This window comes from Delphinapterus leucas, chromosome 13 (genome assembly GCF_059928025.1).
Source record: "Delphinapterus leucas isolate spDelLeu-1000000601 "Yukka" chromosome 13, BTC_Dleu_Yukka2, whole genome shotgun sequence".
Classification (NCBI taxonomy): Eukaryota; Metazoa; Chordata; class Mammalia; order Artiodactyla; family Monodontidae; genus Delphinapterus; species Delphinapterus leucas.
The window spans coordinates 94,077,129-94,095,953 of NC_143141.1; the positions used below are offsets into that span (position 1 = coordinate 94,077,129).

The following is an 18,825-nucleotide window of genomic DNA, read 5'->3' on the forward strand; positions in this document are numbered from 1 at the left end:
CACAGCCCACTGGCTACTGACTTCAGTGCGTGACATGGTGTGTATCTGCCCACCCACTTCTAGGCTTTCATTCAAACACTCATAGATGAGTATATGACTAACCATATCCATGCGAATTTTAGCGACATATCTGGCAAGTGTTTGCATTGAATTCTGTCATTATACCAATACACTTAAAAAGAACAGCTAAGAATAGGTATCCTCTTCAAATGTTTCTATCGAAGTTATTTTTTAAAAGCCTCTGATGGTAAAAATATAAATACACATTGAGTTTATGAGCTAAACTTTTTACATTGGCCTCTTGAGGGCTGACATGTAACACATAACGCTAACTGTCAGCAAGAGTCAAGGGACGGGCTGAAAGGTTTTATTTTCCTGACACAAATGCCATCGATTTCAGCCACAAACTGTAACTTCACAACTGGACACTAGCTGTGTGTCTTGTATGCTAGGCACAGCCAGATGCGGGGTCTACCTTGCAGTCAGATGGCTGTCCCTTTGCCTCCTGTAAGTGGAGGAGGGGTGCTCACCGTGGCGAAGGCTGCGCTGAACAACGTCTGCACAGATGCTTGGGGTCAGCCGGGCAGTGGGTGCTGCCCTGAGCTGCGTCCTTAGCACTGCTTCTTCCCATCAGGAGTCCCACTAGCAAATGGGGGTTCAGTGAAACAAGTGGTTAGTGGAGGGTATCATCCCACATTTTCCCCAAGCTCACTGAAACTTGTATAACACTTTCTGTGTGGGGGAAGTGAAAGCACAGTTTTTAATGCCAAAGCTGAGAAATTCCTCCACCTTCACTTCTCATCTGAATGCTGTCCAGTTTCTCTTCCACTGCCCACATGGCAAACAGAAAACTTCTTATTTTTAAAGCAATGAATGGATTCTTGTAAGTCTACCAAAGTACCTGCCCGGGGAGATGAGAATGTTGTTTTCATTAAGCATTTCTTTATAGTTAAAGCATCACTATTTCCAAAGATGAACCAGGCACATCCCTGGAAAACAACCGCCATCTACTCACAAGTGGGGAGACCAGATGCCCAGCGTCCACATCCACCGAAGAACCGCTCAGGCCACAGGCTTCCTGTCTCTGTGCCTGCGAGCTAACCCCCTGCTTCCCCACAGCGGTTCCCCAAAGACTGCTATCCTGCAGAGACAGCTCCCCGGAGCGAAAAGTCGAGAGTAATGGTACCCAGGAGCCTACGCTTCCGTGGAACTGCTCCCGAGCGTGGACCTACCTCTGCACCGTCTCAGGACGGGCACACCAGGGCTTTCCCAACACAACACGGAGACCCACATCGCACTGGTCACCACCGTCGGTAACCGTGTTCACTTTGGTCAAGAAGTGGGTAGTTTAAAATACAGATACTTCTGCTAAAATAATTTTATAACATTTAAAAAGATTAACTTCTTCCAACTCCAGAAGTTCTAAACCGCAGTAGCGAAGTCTTAACTGGCTGGTGACGACGCAGACAGTCAAGGGTTTCTGTGTACCCTGACGTCCCGGAGGGCAGAGCGCACATCCTGCGTTAGCAGCAGGTTTTCCTTAAGTGGCGTAAGCTGTGTCCACATACGTTTCTTCCGCCGTCCTAACACATGAAGATGTCACAACAAAGCTGCAGGGTAAGACTCCTCTTCCTACTCCAGACCAGAGCCTCAACTTCTTAAAGGCTAAGTCTGAAAGAAGTGGGTCTTTAGAGGGGTCCGAGCACAGGGACCCTCCACACTTGAGGTCTCAGTGCAGAGCCCGAGCCCGAGCCTTTTGCTCCTTCTTGCTGAAACTCATGACCTGATCTCCTCGAGCCAAAGAGAAGCTGTAGCTTCGCAGCCATCCTCCCACACAGCAGGAGAGCCTCCCAGACACACCCCTTCACTACCTGGACTTGCCGCTCGAGTAAGTTACAAGCCTGAGCCCTGGAATATTTTCAGAGAAACGGAGTTTTGAGTAACAAGTATCCAGCTCGCTCTACAAAATGCAGCCTATTCTGAGCAACCCAGGATCGCCCCACATCAGCGTGGACTGAACTACCGAGGACTTGGCGGCGGACGCATCAACACTGAGCACTGTTCTTCAAACCCTAACAAGCATTCTCTCTTCGTTTGTGATGATTTCCATCCCTTTAGCGCAGCAGGCCCGTGAGCACTGAGTTACTTTCCAGAATAAAATATACACACATTTTGGCACACAGGGAAACATGCAGACTGCAATTCCTCACATCTATGCACACATTATGTTACACGTAATTGAATGTATAGTTCTTCCAGAATCAATAAGCAACTGTGAATCATTCTCTGAACCCAAACGTGTTTGTTTCGCAGCGAGCAGAGCGCCGCGGACGAGCAGCGGCCCGGGACCGTGAGAAGTGCCTTGGAGACCAGCAGGGCAGAGCCCACTGCCTTCTGGACACGCCCCATGAACAGAGATTTATTTTTGCAGACAGCCTCTCCCATAATTCCTTTACCTTGAGTTTTGTATGTTGACACCGTCTGTGGGCACAGAGTCAGTAAATGGGTGTGCCGACAGTAATGCTTGCCACCGGTCATTTTAGACAACAGGAGAATGCTCCACGTTTGATGTGTCATGCTGTGAAACGGCAGAGAGATTTCTCCTTTTCCTGATTAGGTGACGTCACAAATATTTCTTGAGAAGCATAAGCAGAATCTAGAACTATATTTTCATATAGCATATGGTATTATTTAATATTTTATTACTTTTACAATTAAATGCCCAGAGTATCATTTGGAATTGCATGAAAAATTTAAAAAATATAAATAAATAAAAAGAGACAGAAAAGAACTTCAGTTGTGGAGACATTGGAGTGTAAATCTGTGTACATGCTCAGGCTAATTTCATTTGTCCTTTGTATAATAAATGTAAAATAGTATCTAGATACTGTGCAATATGTAGATACTGTAAATAAAACGCAAGTAATAAATGAAGTGTTTGTTATAATGAAGTCTTCAAAGTGACTCTTTACTCCTGAACAAGTTCATCATTGGGAATTCATGATTTACAAATCTTTTGAAAAGACTGAAATACTGGCAGGATATCACAGAATATAAAAGGCATAAATAAATAAAACGAGAAAGCTATGAATTCTTGTAAGGGACATTAGCATTTTTTAAAAAGAGTGGCACTATATATTGGCGACATATTTCTTAACGTACGTGATTTGGTAGCGAATATTTCAAATAAGGTTGCATCCGTATTTCCTGTATGACTTTGTAATGGAAACACTAAACTCCGTATTTCCTGTGTGACCTTGTAATGGAAACGCTAAACTAAGAGGGACCTTAAGACTTCCAAAAAGCTCCAGATTTTTACAGGTAGATATATTTTGAACAAATCTGACTGGATCTAATTTTTCAGACAAGTGAATTCAGCAACGAGGTTTTCTGTTCACATGAGCCCTAGTCTGGATACAGCCTAAGGACAAAGTCAATTAGGAACCCTAGGATTTGTGTGAGGGTCTGTGTTTAAGACATGTGTGTAAGTGTTAAAGAAAACAAACTAGAGAGATTTATTCATCAACATAAAGGAACAGAAAAGAGTAAGAAATTTCCTTACTTTGAGAGTATTAAGCAATTACTGAACGATTAGGGCACTAGGGTGTAATTTTTGAAGTGCTTTACTTTCCTGTTTCCTAGTTGCAGGTAGACTTTTGCCCTCAATTCTTTACTTTTTAAAGCTACCATTATCAAATTCTCAATCCTCCCACGTTTCAGGATAAGCCCTCATGGAGCGACCCCGCAGGCCACCACACACACTCCTGGCCAGCCTTCTTGCCGCCACCTCCCCCGGTGTCCCTGAGTCTGCCGCCCCCGGTGGCCTGGTGGGAAAGACACCTTGCTCATCCCTCAGGCCCGAGTAAGCTCAGGACTGAAGGTCCCCCATCTGGGGCTCCTGTGATACTGAGGACCAGAAGCCGTTCTCTGAACTCTCCCTGCTTCTGAGCGACCGTCACTCAGACCGATCTGTGACCCAGAGTCCTCCCGGGACTTCGGGTCATCAACGATGAACTGGGGTGAAGACCGAGAGGAGAAAAGCTGTCCCTCATCTAGCCATCCACAGGGGTCTGCCTTGGGGTGCTGGCCCCAAGGAGAACCCACACTCCACTGAGGATGGGGCGCAGGCAAGGCCGCTGTGGCTGCAGGGCTGCCAGCTTCTCCCATGAACATATTACTTGAGTGGAAGCAACGTGCTTACTTAGGCACTTACGCCGCTTAGGGTGCTGCCCAGCACGGGGCAGACAGGCACACATCACACATCATCCAAAAGGGACAGTGGAGGCAATGCTTTCTGATTCTTCTCCACCTGTCAGTAGAAAAACAGGCAAACACCAGACTTGTACTTAGCTGTAGTTTTGTAATTTCCCCAGTTTATTTGAAAACAATCTTTTCTGACATATATTCATATGAATTTTAGATCAGTTATCTCCAAGTGCACAGAAATTACCTATATTTGCCTATAAACTAAGCACTGATAAAAGAATACTTAACATATCAATATTTAAGCATTCCAACATAAAAGGACTTTTCCCCCACTTATTATTTTTTTCCCACCTAAGCTGATCTATATTTGACATTCAGGTTAATCACACGCATGTAAAAGCAGACGTGGTCCCCACACTGACCCTAAGGTAAACCAGCACACAAGTGTCCTTCTTCCCGGACATAATTACATTTCCAGAGGCAAAGTGGTTCAAACGGGAACACATAAGGTGACTTCCTTATGAAATCAACTAGACAGACAAACTAAGGAGTGAAGGTGCTGAAGATGAGTCACGCAAATCTTCCTCCTTCCTGTCCTGTCAATGCGCAAGTGTGCACTGTGCATGTGTGTGAACACTTCTCACCAACATCGCTGGACACCAGGCCCTGGCATCAAGAGGGAGTGCAGGGCAGGGGCCCCGTCCACACAGAGGGAAGAGGTAGTGCAGGTTCCTGGAAGTGCCGATGGGCTCAGATGCTGCCGAGCCTTACAGAGATGCTTTACTTCATTATGTTCTATTTTGCTGCTCTACGATTTTCTTTGTTCCACTATTTTTGTAACTGGGGCAAAGTGGGAGGTTCAACTAGTCTAAGAACACTTACCCCATAAACTGGCTGAATCAAAAATTTTTATTTATTCGTCCACCAAACGCAACAACTGATTTCCATCTACAATTATTTTTTAAGGTAAGAAACAGTGAGTCAACTGAAAAAAGGGCTGCGGCCTTGGCTAGGGAATGGTGACACTGTGACACCTGACTGAGAATGCGGGCCTGTGGGAATGAGCCTGGGCCGCAGCAGGGCTGGACCCGGGTCAGCGAACCTTCTCCAGGAAGGCTCTGCAGCACCGCATACACTGCTGGTAGACGGTCTCAAAGTCAGCGTCATTACCCTGAAAAGACAGGGAAAAGGAAGAGTAACAAAGCCTGCGTAAGGAAAAGGCCCTTCAGGAGTCTGCCTCCGACTCCCGACGTGAGGGCACACAGACAGGCTGGTGTTTACGTTATCCCTACCCGTGAACCGCAGGATGGAAGTGAGAACCATACTTACATAATAAGGGTCTTCAATGATGAGCTTTTTCTGTGGATCGTAGCTCCCAAGTAGTTCAATTCTCGCTCTGCAGTTTTTAACTTGATTACTTTTCCTATTCAAATCTCTGTAAAATTGAAACATGAACTCAGTTTTCTGATCTATGGTTTCAAGTTAAACTGGGACGTCTGCTAGGGTTTTATGAAGCACCCATATCAAAATCCAGCAAAAGTGACCTGACTTAAAGAGGAAATCAAGCACTCGGCAGCTCTGCACGGCCCTCCGCGGGGCTGCAGTCATGGGGCTCTGTCTTTCAGGCAAGGGAGCTCGCAACAGCAGGGGACTTACACGAAATGTACAGCTTTGAGTCAGACAGTAATCAGCATTCCCCTGACGGGGCGACAGAGTGGGACGCAAAGAGCCATGAGAACCAAGTCCCAGAGGGCGGGAGGTTCCACGCTAAGGTGTCCTGACGGTGGTCTTGCACCCACTCCACTGCCTGGGGGGGCTCTGCGCCCATCTCCCACCTCAGCTTTCTCACTGAGCTTCGTGTGGACTGTTCCTGCATTTGGCTACCAAATCTCTACGGGGGACAACAGAGTCTAACGGGAAACCCACGAGGCCTCAGAGCACAGACCCTCCCCAGGAAGCCACCGAGGCTGAAACGTGAAGGGCAGGTGGGAGCAGGGGTGGCTCGGGCTGCACCACCAAGTGCCAACCACGTCTGGACATTTCAGTAATGGGTGCCACACGGCGTTCTCTAACAAGACACTGCTGATGATACTGATGAGCTATTCCGTAAGTGAGAAACATGTGGACCAAACAAAACTACAAGTGAAAAACAAAAATAGAAAATCTACGTATTTTAACGCAGTTCGTGATTAATGAAAACCTAGGTAAGCCTGTTGCGTCCGTACCTGTCCACCCTACAACAGTGACTAAAGGAAAGAGTTTCTGTTAATCAGACACACGCAACATTTACGGGTTAGCAGTGAAGCAAGGCAGTGTGGTCCTGCGCTCACACCGCGGGCTCGTCTCTGTCCTCTCGGAGAGGGCAGACACTAAGGGCCCTGCGGGCAGAGTGCTTAGGCATCTCACTCAGCAAGACCTATTGTGTGACAGGCAGCACGGTGCCCATCCTGCAACTGGTGCATGGTCTGCTCATACATTCCCTTTGGTCACTTAGCCCGAGTCTGCCTCTATATTTGTAAAATACATCGTATTCATTTATCTTTGCATGGTCACATTGTATCATATTGTTTGTTAGGTTTAATTTGAATACATGAAGCCCATAATACATGTAAGCCCACCTCAGACTTCAGGAGGAGAGGCCCAGGAAAACGCTCTCATCATTGGTTACCAGTGCCTGGCTGAAGAAATGCCACACCAAGTTCCTTGTTGCCCAGATCCATGTCCCCTGAGGTCAAACGCACAAGTGAGGCGATAGGGCACGGTGGTGAGTGTGACTCATGCCTCACAGAGCCTAGGCTAAAATTCCAACACACCCACCACTGAATCTGTGAACTTGGGCAAGTAACGTAACCTCTCTGTGCCTCGAATTCCTCTTTGATAAGATGGAGCGACAGTGCAAACCTTCAGAGGAAGTGCTTTGGCGTGCACAGCACATGATATGCACCATGCTTAGCCATTTTTATCTAATACCTTAATCTGACAGTTTTTGTTTTTTAAATTGATTAAGGCAATCAACAATTTAAATGAACTAAAACGTCTTCTTTTTTGTTAGTCTTTTTTTGGGGGTTGCTGTGAGGCAGCTGTAAGGGGGAATAAGATGAGAAACACAATAAAACACCATGCTGGCCGTGAATCATTATAGCAATAACGAACTCATTCTCCTGCAAAACAAAGCATCACCTTATATGTCAGACTTTTCCTTATCAAAGGGTGTGTCTAAGTGTAAACAGATCTATGAGACTTCAGTTCTAAATTATTCCCTGGATTTCTTACTATTCTAAATAAGTACTTCCACATGTTGTGACCATCATTATATATTACAAGTTTAAGGTACTAGAAAAGTCATTTTGGACAACAAACTGCCTAGCCTATTACTGAACCGAGTTGAAGAGAAATACCCTTTAAAAATACGATTACCTCAGGTTGCTTTCATCCATACATAGTATATAATCAAAAGTGGCAAAGTCTTCTTTGGTAACCTAAAAGTAAATGAGAAGTGAAAACATAATGTTTACGTTTAGACCAATCAAGCCTAGAGGATCCAAAACAGAACCTTAAAAAAAAGAAAAAAAACAAAAGGCTATACTTGAATCTGCTACTCACTTATTAAGTTATAAATCAATTAAGGTACTTTAAACAGTTAACCTGATTTCCTAAAATTGTATTGCAAATAAATTTTATTTTATACAGTTCCCTAGAATAATCATAAATAGTATAATATGTGGATGCAGAGTTTAGACTTCATCTTCGACTTCTTAGAAACCAAGTCTAACTCAGTTAACGTATTATAATGTTCCGTGTCTGAGCCCTATTTTTCATGCTACAAGTACTCATCCTCAGCCCCAGTGACATGGGCCAACTGCAGCTCTGGCGGCTGTCCTTGTGGGGCTTCCCTCCCACGCAGGGTGGGCAGCTCTCAGGAGTGACAATGCCTCACAGAAAAATAAAGCAGAGAAGAGGGCAGAGAGGAAGATAACATTTGAAGTAGAGGGTGGTCAGGCTCACGAGAAAGAAACACATGAGTAACTGAATCTCTGGATCTTCTCTATTCTGACTAAATATCCATAACTTGGACATGACACAGAAGAAAGTACCACTCAGTATTTTTACTAATTCTAACCCAAACTTGGCACTGTTTTCAGACATAATTCATAAACATAAGCTCACTAAAATGTAAACAAAAAACTCTCTTATGATTTTTTATTAGTATAAGTAATAACAGAATAAGAAAAGAGCGACTATATTCAATTTTAATAACCTATAAGGGGAAAGAATCGGAAAAAGAATATATATATATATATATATATAACTGAATCACTCTGCTGTACACCTGAAACTAACAGCATTGTAAATTAACTATACTTCAATTAAAAAAATGGTAGGCAGGTGGGAAGGAAGGAAGGGAAACATGCCGTAATCAAGGATGGAAATAATTTCTAAGAATGCTTTCAATACTCATCTTCATCACTAAAAAAATCCTCTAAAATCTAGTGGCACAATGAAACTACAAAGATTTTGAATGCCTGGTTAGACAGAGTAGTGACACTCTTCTATGGTCAGCGCTGCAAAAGAACCGCAAACACACTCACTATTCTGTTAAAAATAATACACTCTGGCTCTTAGTATGCACTTGCATTAACTTTTAGCGTAGCACATTAATAAAGTACTGGGACCAAATTTTGCTAACATTCCCAAGGTACTAGCTTATTTTAAAATCTGTTAGAACAAATATTACAAGTTATTTCCCCAAATTAGTTGTCTGAGAAATGTCCTGAGATTAAATATTAAACATTGTTTTTAGTTTTGGAATGACTGCGATTGCAGATCCTAAGAAAGACTTAGTAACTGACAGCTACATGTAGCTACATGATGTTTAGATGTTAAAATGACTGTGGAAGAGGAACAGCTATAATTAACATCTTATAAAGAATGCATGGTAAAGGATTTCCGCTTGCAGCTATAAATGAAATAGCTTGTGGCAAAACAACCCTATTGCCAGAAAAAAAGTAGAAAACGCCCATCAAAACTAAACACTTCTGCACAATCATTAACGTGCTCCCATGACAGCCAGGCTCAGAAAGGCCAAAATCCCAACCGCGTGCACAGGACCAGGTATGCAAATTGGCGGGCCCTCTGCTGCTACAGATAAGCCTGGCTACCTGCGAGGGCTGACCGGCCACAAAGGGCAGCTGGCATCTTGCCCCCGCCCTCAAGAGGACTTGCTGATCCTGGGCCCTGGCTAGAGCTCGGAAGAGAGATCTCAAACTTCCTGGATGCAGAAATTTTTAACTCTTAAAATTATTTAGGCCTTCCCTCTAAACAACTTGTTACTTAGGGTTTTATCTATTGTACCAATATTCACCAAAGCTATTAAAAGTGAAATTTTTATAACACTTATTATGCACTTAAAAATAATAAAAATTCATTACCTGTTATTATAACATTTTTATAAATGAAAAACAGCTCTATTTTCCACACTGAAACTTAGGGAGGAGAGTGGCACTGTTTTACATTTTTGCAAATCTCTTTAATGTCTGCTTACTCAAGGCAGACGGTTCTCCTCTGTGCTTCTGCATTTGATCTGCTGAAATATGCAAAACCAGCCTCACACAAGTATGTAGCTTAAAAGCAGTATTTTAACAGCCATTGTGTAACTGTGGATATTCTCTGATGCAACACCAAAGCTCATTAGCAGTGGTTTCTTACAGGTTATTTGCAATGCAGAACATGAAAACATACGAGCAAACTTTTCCTACTCTGTCCAAGCTCACTGGTTATGGTTAGTCTGAGCCTTTGAATGGATCCCTGACTCACACATTTTGACCTCACTGGCCTAGGGGTCCCTGGAACCCACTTTGGGGACTGTGCTTTAGACTCTCACAGGAGGGACTGTTAGCAACGTCTGAGGACATTGTGATTGTCACGATGGGGGATGAAAGGGGTGCTCAGCATCGCGTGGGTCAAACCACCCGGCCTCCCAGGTCATGAGAAGCCTGGGCAGAAGGCCGCTGATGGAAGGCAGGAGCACCAAAGGGCCAGTGGCCCTCACCGGATGGAGATGCCGGAGGTGAAGCTGGCACTACACGTCTTCTCCTCAGAGCATCTGCCAAGTTCCTAAACTATTCAGAGAAAGAAGCCAAGAGAACAAGTGGAAGGCCGCACGCAGCAGACTCAGTGGGGAGGGAAGAAGAACTACCTCAGAAGCTGCTAAACAGGAACAGCCCTGTGTGCCGAACGCCTCCCCGGCAGGGGGACTCCTGGAAGTTCACCCAAGAGGGGCCCGTCCAGCACAGCCCGAGCCCCGCGAGGCAGGTCCAGAAACCAGTCAGCTCCAAACCAATTCCTGCCCTACCAAAGCGGAGCCACCTGGGGGCGAAGGTCCTTCACCCAAAGCTTCTACATTGTCTATACATCATGCTCCACATTTAATCCAAACTGTCAAGCATGCCGAGCAATACAACAAAGAGGAAAAGAAAGAAAAGCAGACTCACAGATGACCCAGGTATTAGCTACTAGGCTTTGTGTAAAATAACTGTGATTGGAGTTGTTCACGAAAATATAGGGCAAGATGTAGAATTTCACCAGAAAGCTGGAGTCAATTTAAAAGATCAAATAAAACTTAAAGAATTAAACAAAGTAACAGACACTAAATATTCAATAAATAGAGGCTTATGAACTGTTTGAAAACAGAAAGATTTGTACATCACAAAACAGGTCAGGAGAAAAGTCTCAGACTGAAAAACAGTGAAAAAAAGGATGGAGAAAGTAGCAAAAGCACAAGAAATTTATGTTCAAAATACATTTAGGTTGAATCTCAGAAGAATGACGGGAAGAAAAGTAGACAAAGATAACAGCCCAGAATCTTCCAGCACTGATGAAAACCATCAAGACACAAATTCAGGAAGTGAATCTGACCACATAAAACTGCTGGTAACTACACACCAAAGAAAGCTAAAGACAGCAGAAGAAAATGACAGCAACAGCAGGGAGCAACAAAAGGACAATGGATTAGATGAATCCTTCCAAACAGTTAAGGTAGAAATACCATCATTGTTTGACAAAAGTTTTTTAACCGAAGAGAAAAGAAACATTAGCCAACTTGTTTTATGAGGCTGCTCGACCCCGACACAGTGTGTGATGCCAGGTGTGTATCCACCCAACAGAACTGCACACAGTTCCAAACTAGAAACAACCGAGTGTTCATCAAGAGTGGAACTGATAATAAACTGTAGCCTAACTGTAAAATGATACTGAGTCCATAAATGAAGATGACTAAGCTCTGCCATGAGCAACAATACGGAGAATCTCACAAAGGAAAACGCTGACAGAAGTATACACACTATAGGATTCCACTGCCATAAAGCTGAAAAGGTAGACGGCATTTTGAGTGGTGACCTCTGGAGTAGAGGGAGTAGAGCTGGTCGTGCCATAAGATGCACTGAGCACCCTGACATCTGTGCATATGTCAAATAAAGTTTACTGAAAAGGGAAAGAATGTATGATAAAGTAAACATCCCCACAGAACTAACCGGATGTGAGAGTTCACATACTCCAGAGAAATGAGTACATGCGCTAAAAAGAAAAAAGTACCCTGAATGTATTCTGTCTATAAAACCCAGGTTTAATAGAAATATTAGAATAGTTCTCATACAAATTGTGATACTCACTAAAGAGGAAATCTGTAAACATTAGAAAATGCTAAAAAATAACAAAGATCTGACATGATACTGACATATCCTACTAGGACTTTCACATTTTTAAAAAAATCATTGTTGAGAAAATTTTCTTAAAAGCAACAAGAAAAAGAAAATAGATCATGTGGAAGTACTACTTCTAAAACTGGTAATAATTTCATAAGCAATAACTTTCTAGCTTTGTTTTTTTAAGGCATGTGTATTTAAAATATTTCATTTGTACCCACCTTTATTATAAACTTAGTGTATGAAAAATAATCTGATCTTAAAAGCAGAAAACATGGAAGTGTGATTACTCATAATTCTGAAGGTCTACTCAAAATAAATCTACATTATTTAAAAAACAAAATAGAAACTGGCAAGGTATGTACAACCCTGAAGAGATTAGAATGGACAAATGATATAAAAAATGTTTAATCTCCAATGAAAATTCCACTTAAGAAAGGGTCCTTAAAATAGCTAATTTAAATAGTAAATTGTTAACATGCAGAGTCAACTGATGTAGCCAGAAACTAGTTCACAGATCTCAGTTATCTAAGTCAAAAATAATGTGTGTATTACTAATTTCTGAGACATTATTAACATATTAAAAGTGTTTCTATAGTAATTTTATTTTGTGAATTTTCTGGCTCACACCTCAACAAAAAAACCTGTAATTAAATCCAAGTTCTACCACTTTGCAGCTGCATAACCTTCAATAAGTCATTTATTTTCTCCCCAGAACTGTTTCTTGACCTGCAAAATGTGTTTACCAACCACTCCTTTCCGTAATTGATAAAATTTGAGAACGACCAAAATTTAAAATACGATGCTATATGGCAAAGCAATCTGCAAAGTTTTAAATAGAGACAAAATTTAGTATAACAACGACTAAGGAATCTTTATCCAGTCTTACAAAAAGTTCTGATCCAAGCACTAATACTAAATTATAGTTCTCACACTGCCATCCATACTTACAAACATGCAATATATTTGACAACTGATTTTCAAAATATTTGGCTTCTCACTTTGAAGGCCTCAAAAGCTCATGTGACACCAAGCCATAACCCTTCTTGGCCTATAGAGCCTACATTTTGTTAGGATGGATACAAAAGGAAGTTAGCAGATTTTAGCGAGGTTTTTAAAAAATCCAATTGAATCTCCACAAAATAATCATATTGATAAAAATAGCAGTCCCTTTAGAACAACACGCTAGTCAGAAACGAAGCGTGTTTCTGTAGCAGCTGGTCCCCGTGGTTATAGAAGGTGCCAGCACGAGCACCCACAGCAGCTCCTAGACTGGGAGGGACTGGACGGGCCGCCTACGGACCCCGACGTCTCACCACGAATGCTGCCATGAAAACCTCAGCACCCCACCTCCCGCGGTTCCACGGGAGTCTAGAACCCTGTAGCCCAATAACGTGCCCACCAGACCAAGTGGCTATTTAAATGAGTTACAATTTAAAATGCAGCCTCCATTACACTGGCCATATCTCAAAAGTGCAAGAGCACATGCAGCTCGTGGCTTCCACCCTGCAGAGCAGATAAGGTACACCAACCTCCTCGTAGGACGTTCTGCTGGGCCGCATTCCAGAACCAAAACCCAGAAGTACTACTGCTGGTGTGCAGGATATGCATCCATAGTAATATCAGCGTTACCCGGTATTTCTAAGGCACTTCACAGCTGGCAATATGTTTCTGTATTTACAAACGAAATTTATTCTAGCAACAACCTAGTAATGGAAGCAGACTAAGTCACCAGGGCTTAAATGTTTAAAGACCTCACGCACAGAAAAAAAGGCGATGCCAGCTCAGGTCTGCCAGCTCTTAGCCAGGGCTCTCTCGACCATGCATTTTAACAAGTCAATTCCAAGACCATGCAAACCTTTCAGAACTGTGGAACCAGAATGGGTGTATTGTGGCTGGTTAGGCTGACCCTAAATAAACAGACTCAAATAAACGCACTCATTATACATAAGTCTGGTTAAGCCTCTCACAACCGCTCAGGTTACGGGATCAACGTATTAGAAATTAAACGAGGTCTCTTCTACCTGTCTTGCTTTATGGACTGTGTTAATGCCATGATTTCTCAGGCAGCTCACAGCTCTCGGATCTGGCGACCGGCCCACGTTCCAGTCAGAAACAGCGCCACTGTCAATGACCCACTGCAACACAAAACACACAAGTGCACCTTCAAGGTCAAGTACGGTACCTGCCGGGCAACGTGACTCATGGGGACACCATGCTTCTTCATGCAAGCCTGCCCTCGATAATCAGGAGGGTTTCCTAGTTCATACGTGGACGTTGCTGCACTGTCTATCCTCCACTGCAGGAGAAAAAAAGAATTTTTTTCACAATTTTCTGCCCCAAAGCCATTCAGGTTGTCCTCTTTAAGGTTGTGAACAGTACTTACAGTATCTGAAATGTTTTGATCAGTTACAAGTTTCCTGAAAACTGCTTCTGCGATGGGTGATCGACAGATGTTACCTTAAAAAAAAGGAGGGGGCAGAGTGAGCATCTGATGTGAGGGAAGCAAGGTACTCTTCTCTGAGGTGACCGTCCTGCCAGCACGTGGCAGAACCTGGGGGAACAGCTGACCCAACCCTGCTCAATGATTTCACACCAACTGTCCAAGTACTCAAAGTACAAATGACAAAGACATCCGAAATCAGAACAGTCATGACCAAAATCATCGTTTTTCAGGTTTGCTATCACTGACCCAGAAGCGAGTCGTGAAATCAACGAAGTGGGTCGCAACCAGCCTATTTTAAAATGAAATACAACAGAATAGAGTTTAAAATATGCATTTTCAAGTATACTGCACATAATAAAGATGACTATTGTTTCATAAAATACACAAGCAAATGTATTTAGGCCTAAGAGTAGCTCCACACAGACTTCTACCGTAGGACCTGTGCGGAGGGAGCCCTTGCTTGAGTGCTGTGGACCCAAAAGTCAGCCAACTGGGGTAGGGATGGTCCTCCAGGCTGTCCAGTCTGCCCAGAACTTACAGCAGCTGCAAGTTCACAGATCCCCAGAGCCACCCTCACTTCAAACCAGCTGAACCTTACAGGTTCAATATTTCTCCAGAAGGACTGCAGAATTCAGGAAAATGCTATACTTATGATTATAGTTTTATTATCACAAAAAGATACAAAGCAGAACCAGCCAAAGTCAGAGAGCACAGCAAAGATTCTGGAAAGTTCCAAATCGGAAACTTTCTCGTCCTTGGGGACGTGTCACATTCCCGTCACCCATGTGTGACAGTACTCAGAGTACTCCCAATCCAGGACGCCTCCCAGAGCTCCAGTGCCAAGGATTTATTGGGGTTTCATAAATAAGCCCAACTGATTGAATTACTGGCCTGTGGTTGAACTCAATGTCCAGCCCCTTCCCCTGCCATGTGTGGCTCGCAGCCTCCACCCGAGTTACCTCCTCAGCATAAGCTGTGTAGGGCCATCCCTGAATCACAAAACACTCCTATCACTCCAAGGGAATTCCAAGGGGTTTGAAGGTTACCTCCCAGCAGCCAGGACAGAGGCAAGACCTCTCATTAAATGGGGTCAAATTCCTTACTACACAGGGGAAGAAAGATAAAAGACAGAAAATCTTCCCTCAAAATATTTCTACCACGTGCTAAGCAATGTACTTATGGGAGATACGGAATTAGCTATAATAAAAACAAGAAAACAAATGCTGATAGACAAGCAATATACTACAGGAGCAAAACAAGAAAACAAATGCTGATAGACAAGCAATATACTACAGGAGCACTGGAAAAGATTCTAAAAAGCATAAAGAATAAGAAAGTTTCTTATGAGAAAAAAAGAACAATTAGGGCTGGTCTTTAAAAGATGAAGAGTATTTAAATACTGGTTAATTGTAGGAAAAAGGTAACCTGACACCACTATGCTCTCTCTCATCTCCCAGTGTGCTGGCTGGGACACAATTAACAGCACACATTCTTTAGACCTTTAAAACATTAAACACTTAATAATCTTGCCAAAATAAGGAGTTCCATTCTTTTCTGCTATTACCCTTACCAATGGTATACATCTGACACTTCCCTGCACTTCAGTCTGAAACAGGTCCAAATAAACGCTTTGAAGGAATAAAACTTTTATGTTTCAGAAACGTACTGTTGTTACTGTCCTGCATACAGGCTACCAAGTGAAATGGCAAACAGCAACCTCAAATACCCCAGAACTCCATGTCTCACCCCCTCCACCGGCAAAGCTCTGGCTCAACACACAAACTCTCTCTGAATTGTGGGTCTCCCTCCTGTGGCCCTCACCCCTTCTCAGTCCAATCTCAACACAACAGCTGAAGGCTTCTTTTTAAACTTCCCACCTCTGCTCAAAACCCTCCAATGGCTTAACTCGCTCAGTGAGCCCAAGTCCTCACACGGCCTCACCAGATCTGTCCACCGCAGAACCTAAATGTGGGTCTGAAAACTAGGGCTCAGGACCCACCAGCTTTGTATATAGTTCTCAAAGATAAAAATAATTTTTTTACATTTTTAAACAGTTGAAAAATACTCAGAATATCTTGAGAATATTCCATAGAATTCAAATCCCAGTGTCCATACACAATTACAGCCGAGCATAATCATTTATGTATTGGCTAGGGCTGCTTTTGCACTACACCTTTGGTATGGCCTACAGAGCACAAAATATTTGTTCTCTGGCTCTTTACATAAAGCGTTTGCAGACTCCTGCCCCAGAGCACTCACTTTATGTCAGGAAGTAACTTCTCCCCTATGCACCAAGAACAGTACTGCTTATGTATCGACTGGGAACTGAGAAAACAGCCACATTATCTCTGAGTCCTCAGGTACAGAGGAGTGTCTGACTGAGAAGGTACTAGGTCACCAGGCCAAGAACTTCAGCTTCCCAGCCGTTTCTTGAACATGGCCAGCACCCTCACTTCAAAATCTTTCACCTGCCTTCCTCTGGGTCCAGAGTGCTTTTCCAAAATACCCTACACTTGCTTCCTCACCTCCGTCAGGCTTTGCTCAAATGTCACCTTCTCGGTAAGCCCTCCCCTGAACCGCCTACTTACAGTTGCACTCTCCTCCTCTCCCCCTTTCCTGCCTTACTGTCCTAACCAAATACTTGATTGTTGATGATGGAATGTGAGCTCTAGAGACGCAGGGATTTTTGTCTGTTTTCCTCACCACTATATCCCTAGCACTCAGAACAGTGCCTGGTCCCATGGCAGTTGCTTTAAAAAAAAAAAAATACTGAAAATAAATACTTACAAGCAGACATCTCCCATTAAGAGCCACCATAGTGCATTATGTCAGCCTAATCAACAATACTAAGTGAAATAAACAAGGCAATGGAATCCTATTAGATGCCCAACCTGAGCTGAACTGCCCTTTAAAAAACTGTGTTGAAGCCATCAGTCAGCCTTCAGTGGAGAGCTTAAAAATCAAATGATGCCTACTGTCAAAGTGAAACAAGGAGGCCTTTTACTTTTCCCCTCATAGAAATTCAATTCTGCAAATACCTAGTATGCATCATATTTTGTCCTAAAGCTGGAAATACAAAGAAAAATAAGCCACAGTTATTGCCTTCAAGAGGGCTAAATCTAGCTATAATCTCAGGAGGCTATCAAGTTAATTATAATAAAATCTGTGTGAGGAAAGGTGTCTATAAAGGGTCATGGGAACAACTACCTCTACCTAGATGATCTGGAAAAAGTAAAGAAGGGAATACTTGGGTCTGACCTTTTAGAAAGGCTTTCCAGGCAAAATGCAAAATGGGTTCCCAGAAAGAAGCACACACGGAAGGCACACTGAGCATCTGAAGTCCTGGGGAACAGGGAGTCCACAGGGTGTGTGAGTAGGAAACGGTAAACGGGGTAAAGTGGGAAACGCTGAGCACACTTCTGTGGCCTTCTTTAAGGGCGCACCTAAAGAGAAGTGGAAGGAAATGCAGGAAATGCAGACTCATCAGGTTTTAAGTCACTGGACTATTGACGGCCATATAGGCCGTCCTCTCTGGGGAATTAAGGCGATGGGGTGGAAGCACTGAGGTGCCCTATTAAAGGAAAAATCCTGAAAGCTAAAGGGAAAGTGAGCTCTATTTTAAGTAAGGGAGGCTAACTGTTGAAGTCCTAAAAATGAAAATAATTCTGAGCTGGGAGTTACCTGAAGAATTAAAAATAAAAAATACCTTCATTTTCATGTAGAGGAATATTGGCACATGGGGCTGTTACATAGCGACCTAGGGAATCAGATCTCCCTGGTTTGGCTTTTACAATCAAGAAATCCTAAACCTTTGCACTTCCCCTGCCTTTAGGTCAGATCCATTTGTGAGCATGGGCCGAGGCAACATGCCAGCAAACCAGTGTTGTCATGGGTTTCGGTGCATCAGGAGGCCCTTAAAGGACAGATCAGCCCAGTGGCCTCGAGTCTGTCTGATGAAGGGGAAAAAGGGATTCTAGGCAAGTGCAATGCCAGGAACCCTGGCTTGGAGTACAGGTGCTGCAGGTGAGAAGGGAACCGGGCTTGGAGAAAGGACTGTACAGAAGCTAGAGGTCCAGGCTTGCATAGAGGGCTTCGGCAGGTGACGGGGGATCCGACTCGGAGACAGGACTGAACAGGAGACCCCGCTTGGAGAGAGAACCGGGCACGTCAAGGACACCCCGCCTGCAGAGCTGCCCAGGCAACGGCGCCGCCCCATGCCACCCTCGGGTCTCCCCTCTCCGGCCTCCTCCGCATCACCGTTCCTGGTCCAGCGGCGCAGCCCAGCGGCGCAGCCCAGAGCGCACGAAGCCCTCCCCAGCCCTCCAGGAAAGTCAAAGTGGGGCTAGATCAGCGCTGTCTCACCCAGACACACGAACAGCACTGACTTGGTCACCTGTTCGGCCATCTTCCCGCGCTCATAGAGGCGCCCACTTATCACGTAGGAACTTTTCTGGCGCGGCGCATGCGCACCGC

The 18,825-nt window shown here is 43.8% G+C and overlaps 1 protein-coding gene across 3 annotated transcripts; it reads right to left on the reverse strand.

The window, feature by feature from the left end:
* Positions 1–5,097: 5,097 nt before the first annotated feature.
* On the reverse strand, positions 5,098–18,800 carry ACP1 (acid phosphatase 1). 3 transcript variants are annotated; one of them, XM_022561473.3, is made up of 6 exons: positions 18,715–18,800; positions 14,293–14,366; positions 13,931–14,044; positions 7,624–7,685; positions 5,536–5,641; positions 5,098–5,377 (listed from the first exon to the last, which is right to left on the reverse strand). In XM_022561473.3, the coding sequence occupies exons 1-6, from the start codon at positions 18,755–18,757 to the stop codon at positions 5,300–5,302; spliced, it is 477 nt and encodes a 158-aa protein (XP_022417181.1). In that variant the 5' UTR covers positions 18,758–18,800; the 3' UTR covers positions 5,098–5,299. The 3 variants fall into 3 exon arrangements, with proteins under 3 accessions (XP_022417181.1, XP_022417180.1, XP_089750319.1); XM_022561472.3 differs by lacking the exon at positions 13,931–14,044 and adding an exon at positions 14,092–14,205; XM_089894193.1 differs by lacking the exons at positions 5,098–5,377; positions 5,536–5,641 and having other exon boundaries at positions 13,931–14,205.
* Between the last annotated feature and the right edge of the window lie 25 nt (positions 18,801–18,825).

Excerpts from the sequence above, each read along its gene's own strand:
- ACP1 (XM_022561473.3), bottom strand. The coding sequence starts at position 18,757 with ATGGCCGAACAGGTGACCAAGTCAGTGCTGTTCGTGTGTCTGG. Across the intron at positions 7,686-13,930 it reads CAGTCCATAAAGCAAGACAG|GTTACCAAAGAAGACTTTGC; the intron begins GTAGAAGAGACC and ends ATTTACTTTTAG. Across the intron at positions 5,378-5,535 it reads TCATTGAAGACCCTTATTAT|GGTAATGACGCTGACTTTGA; the intron begins GTAAGTATGGTT and ends CTGTCTTTTCAG.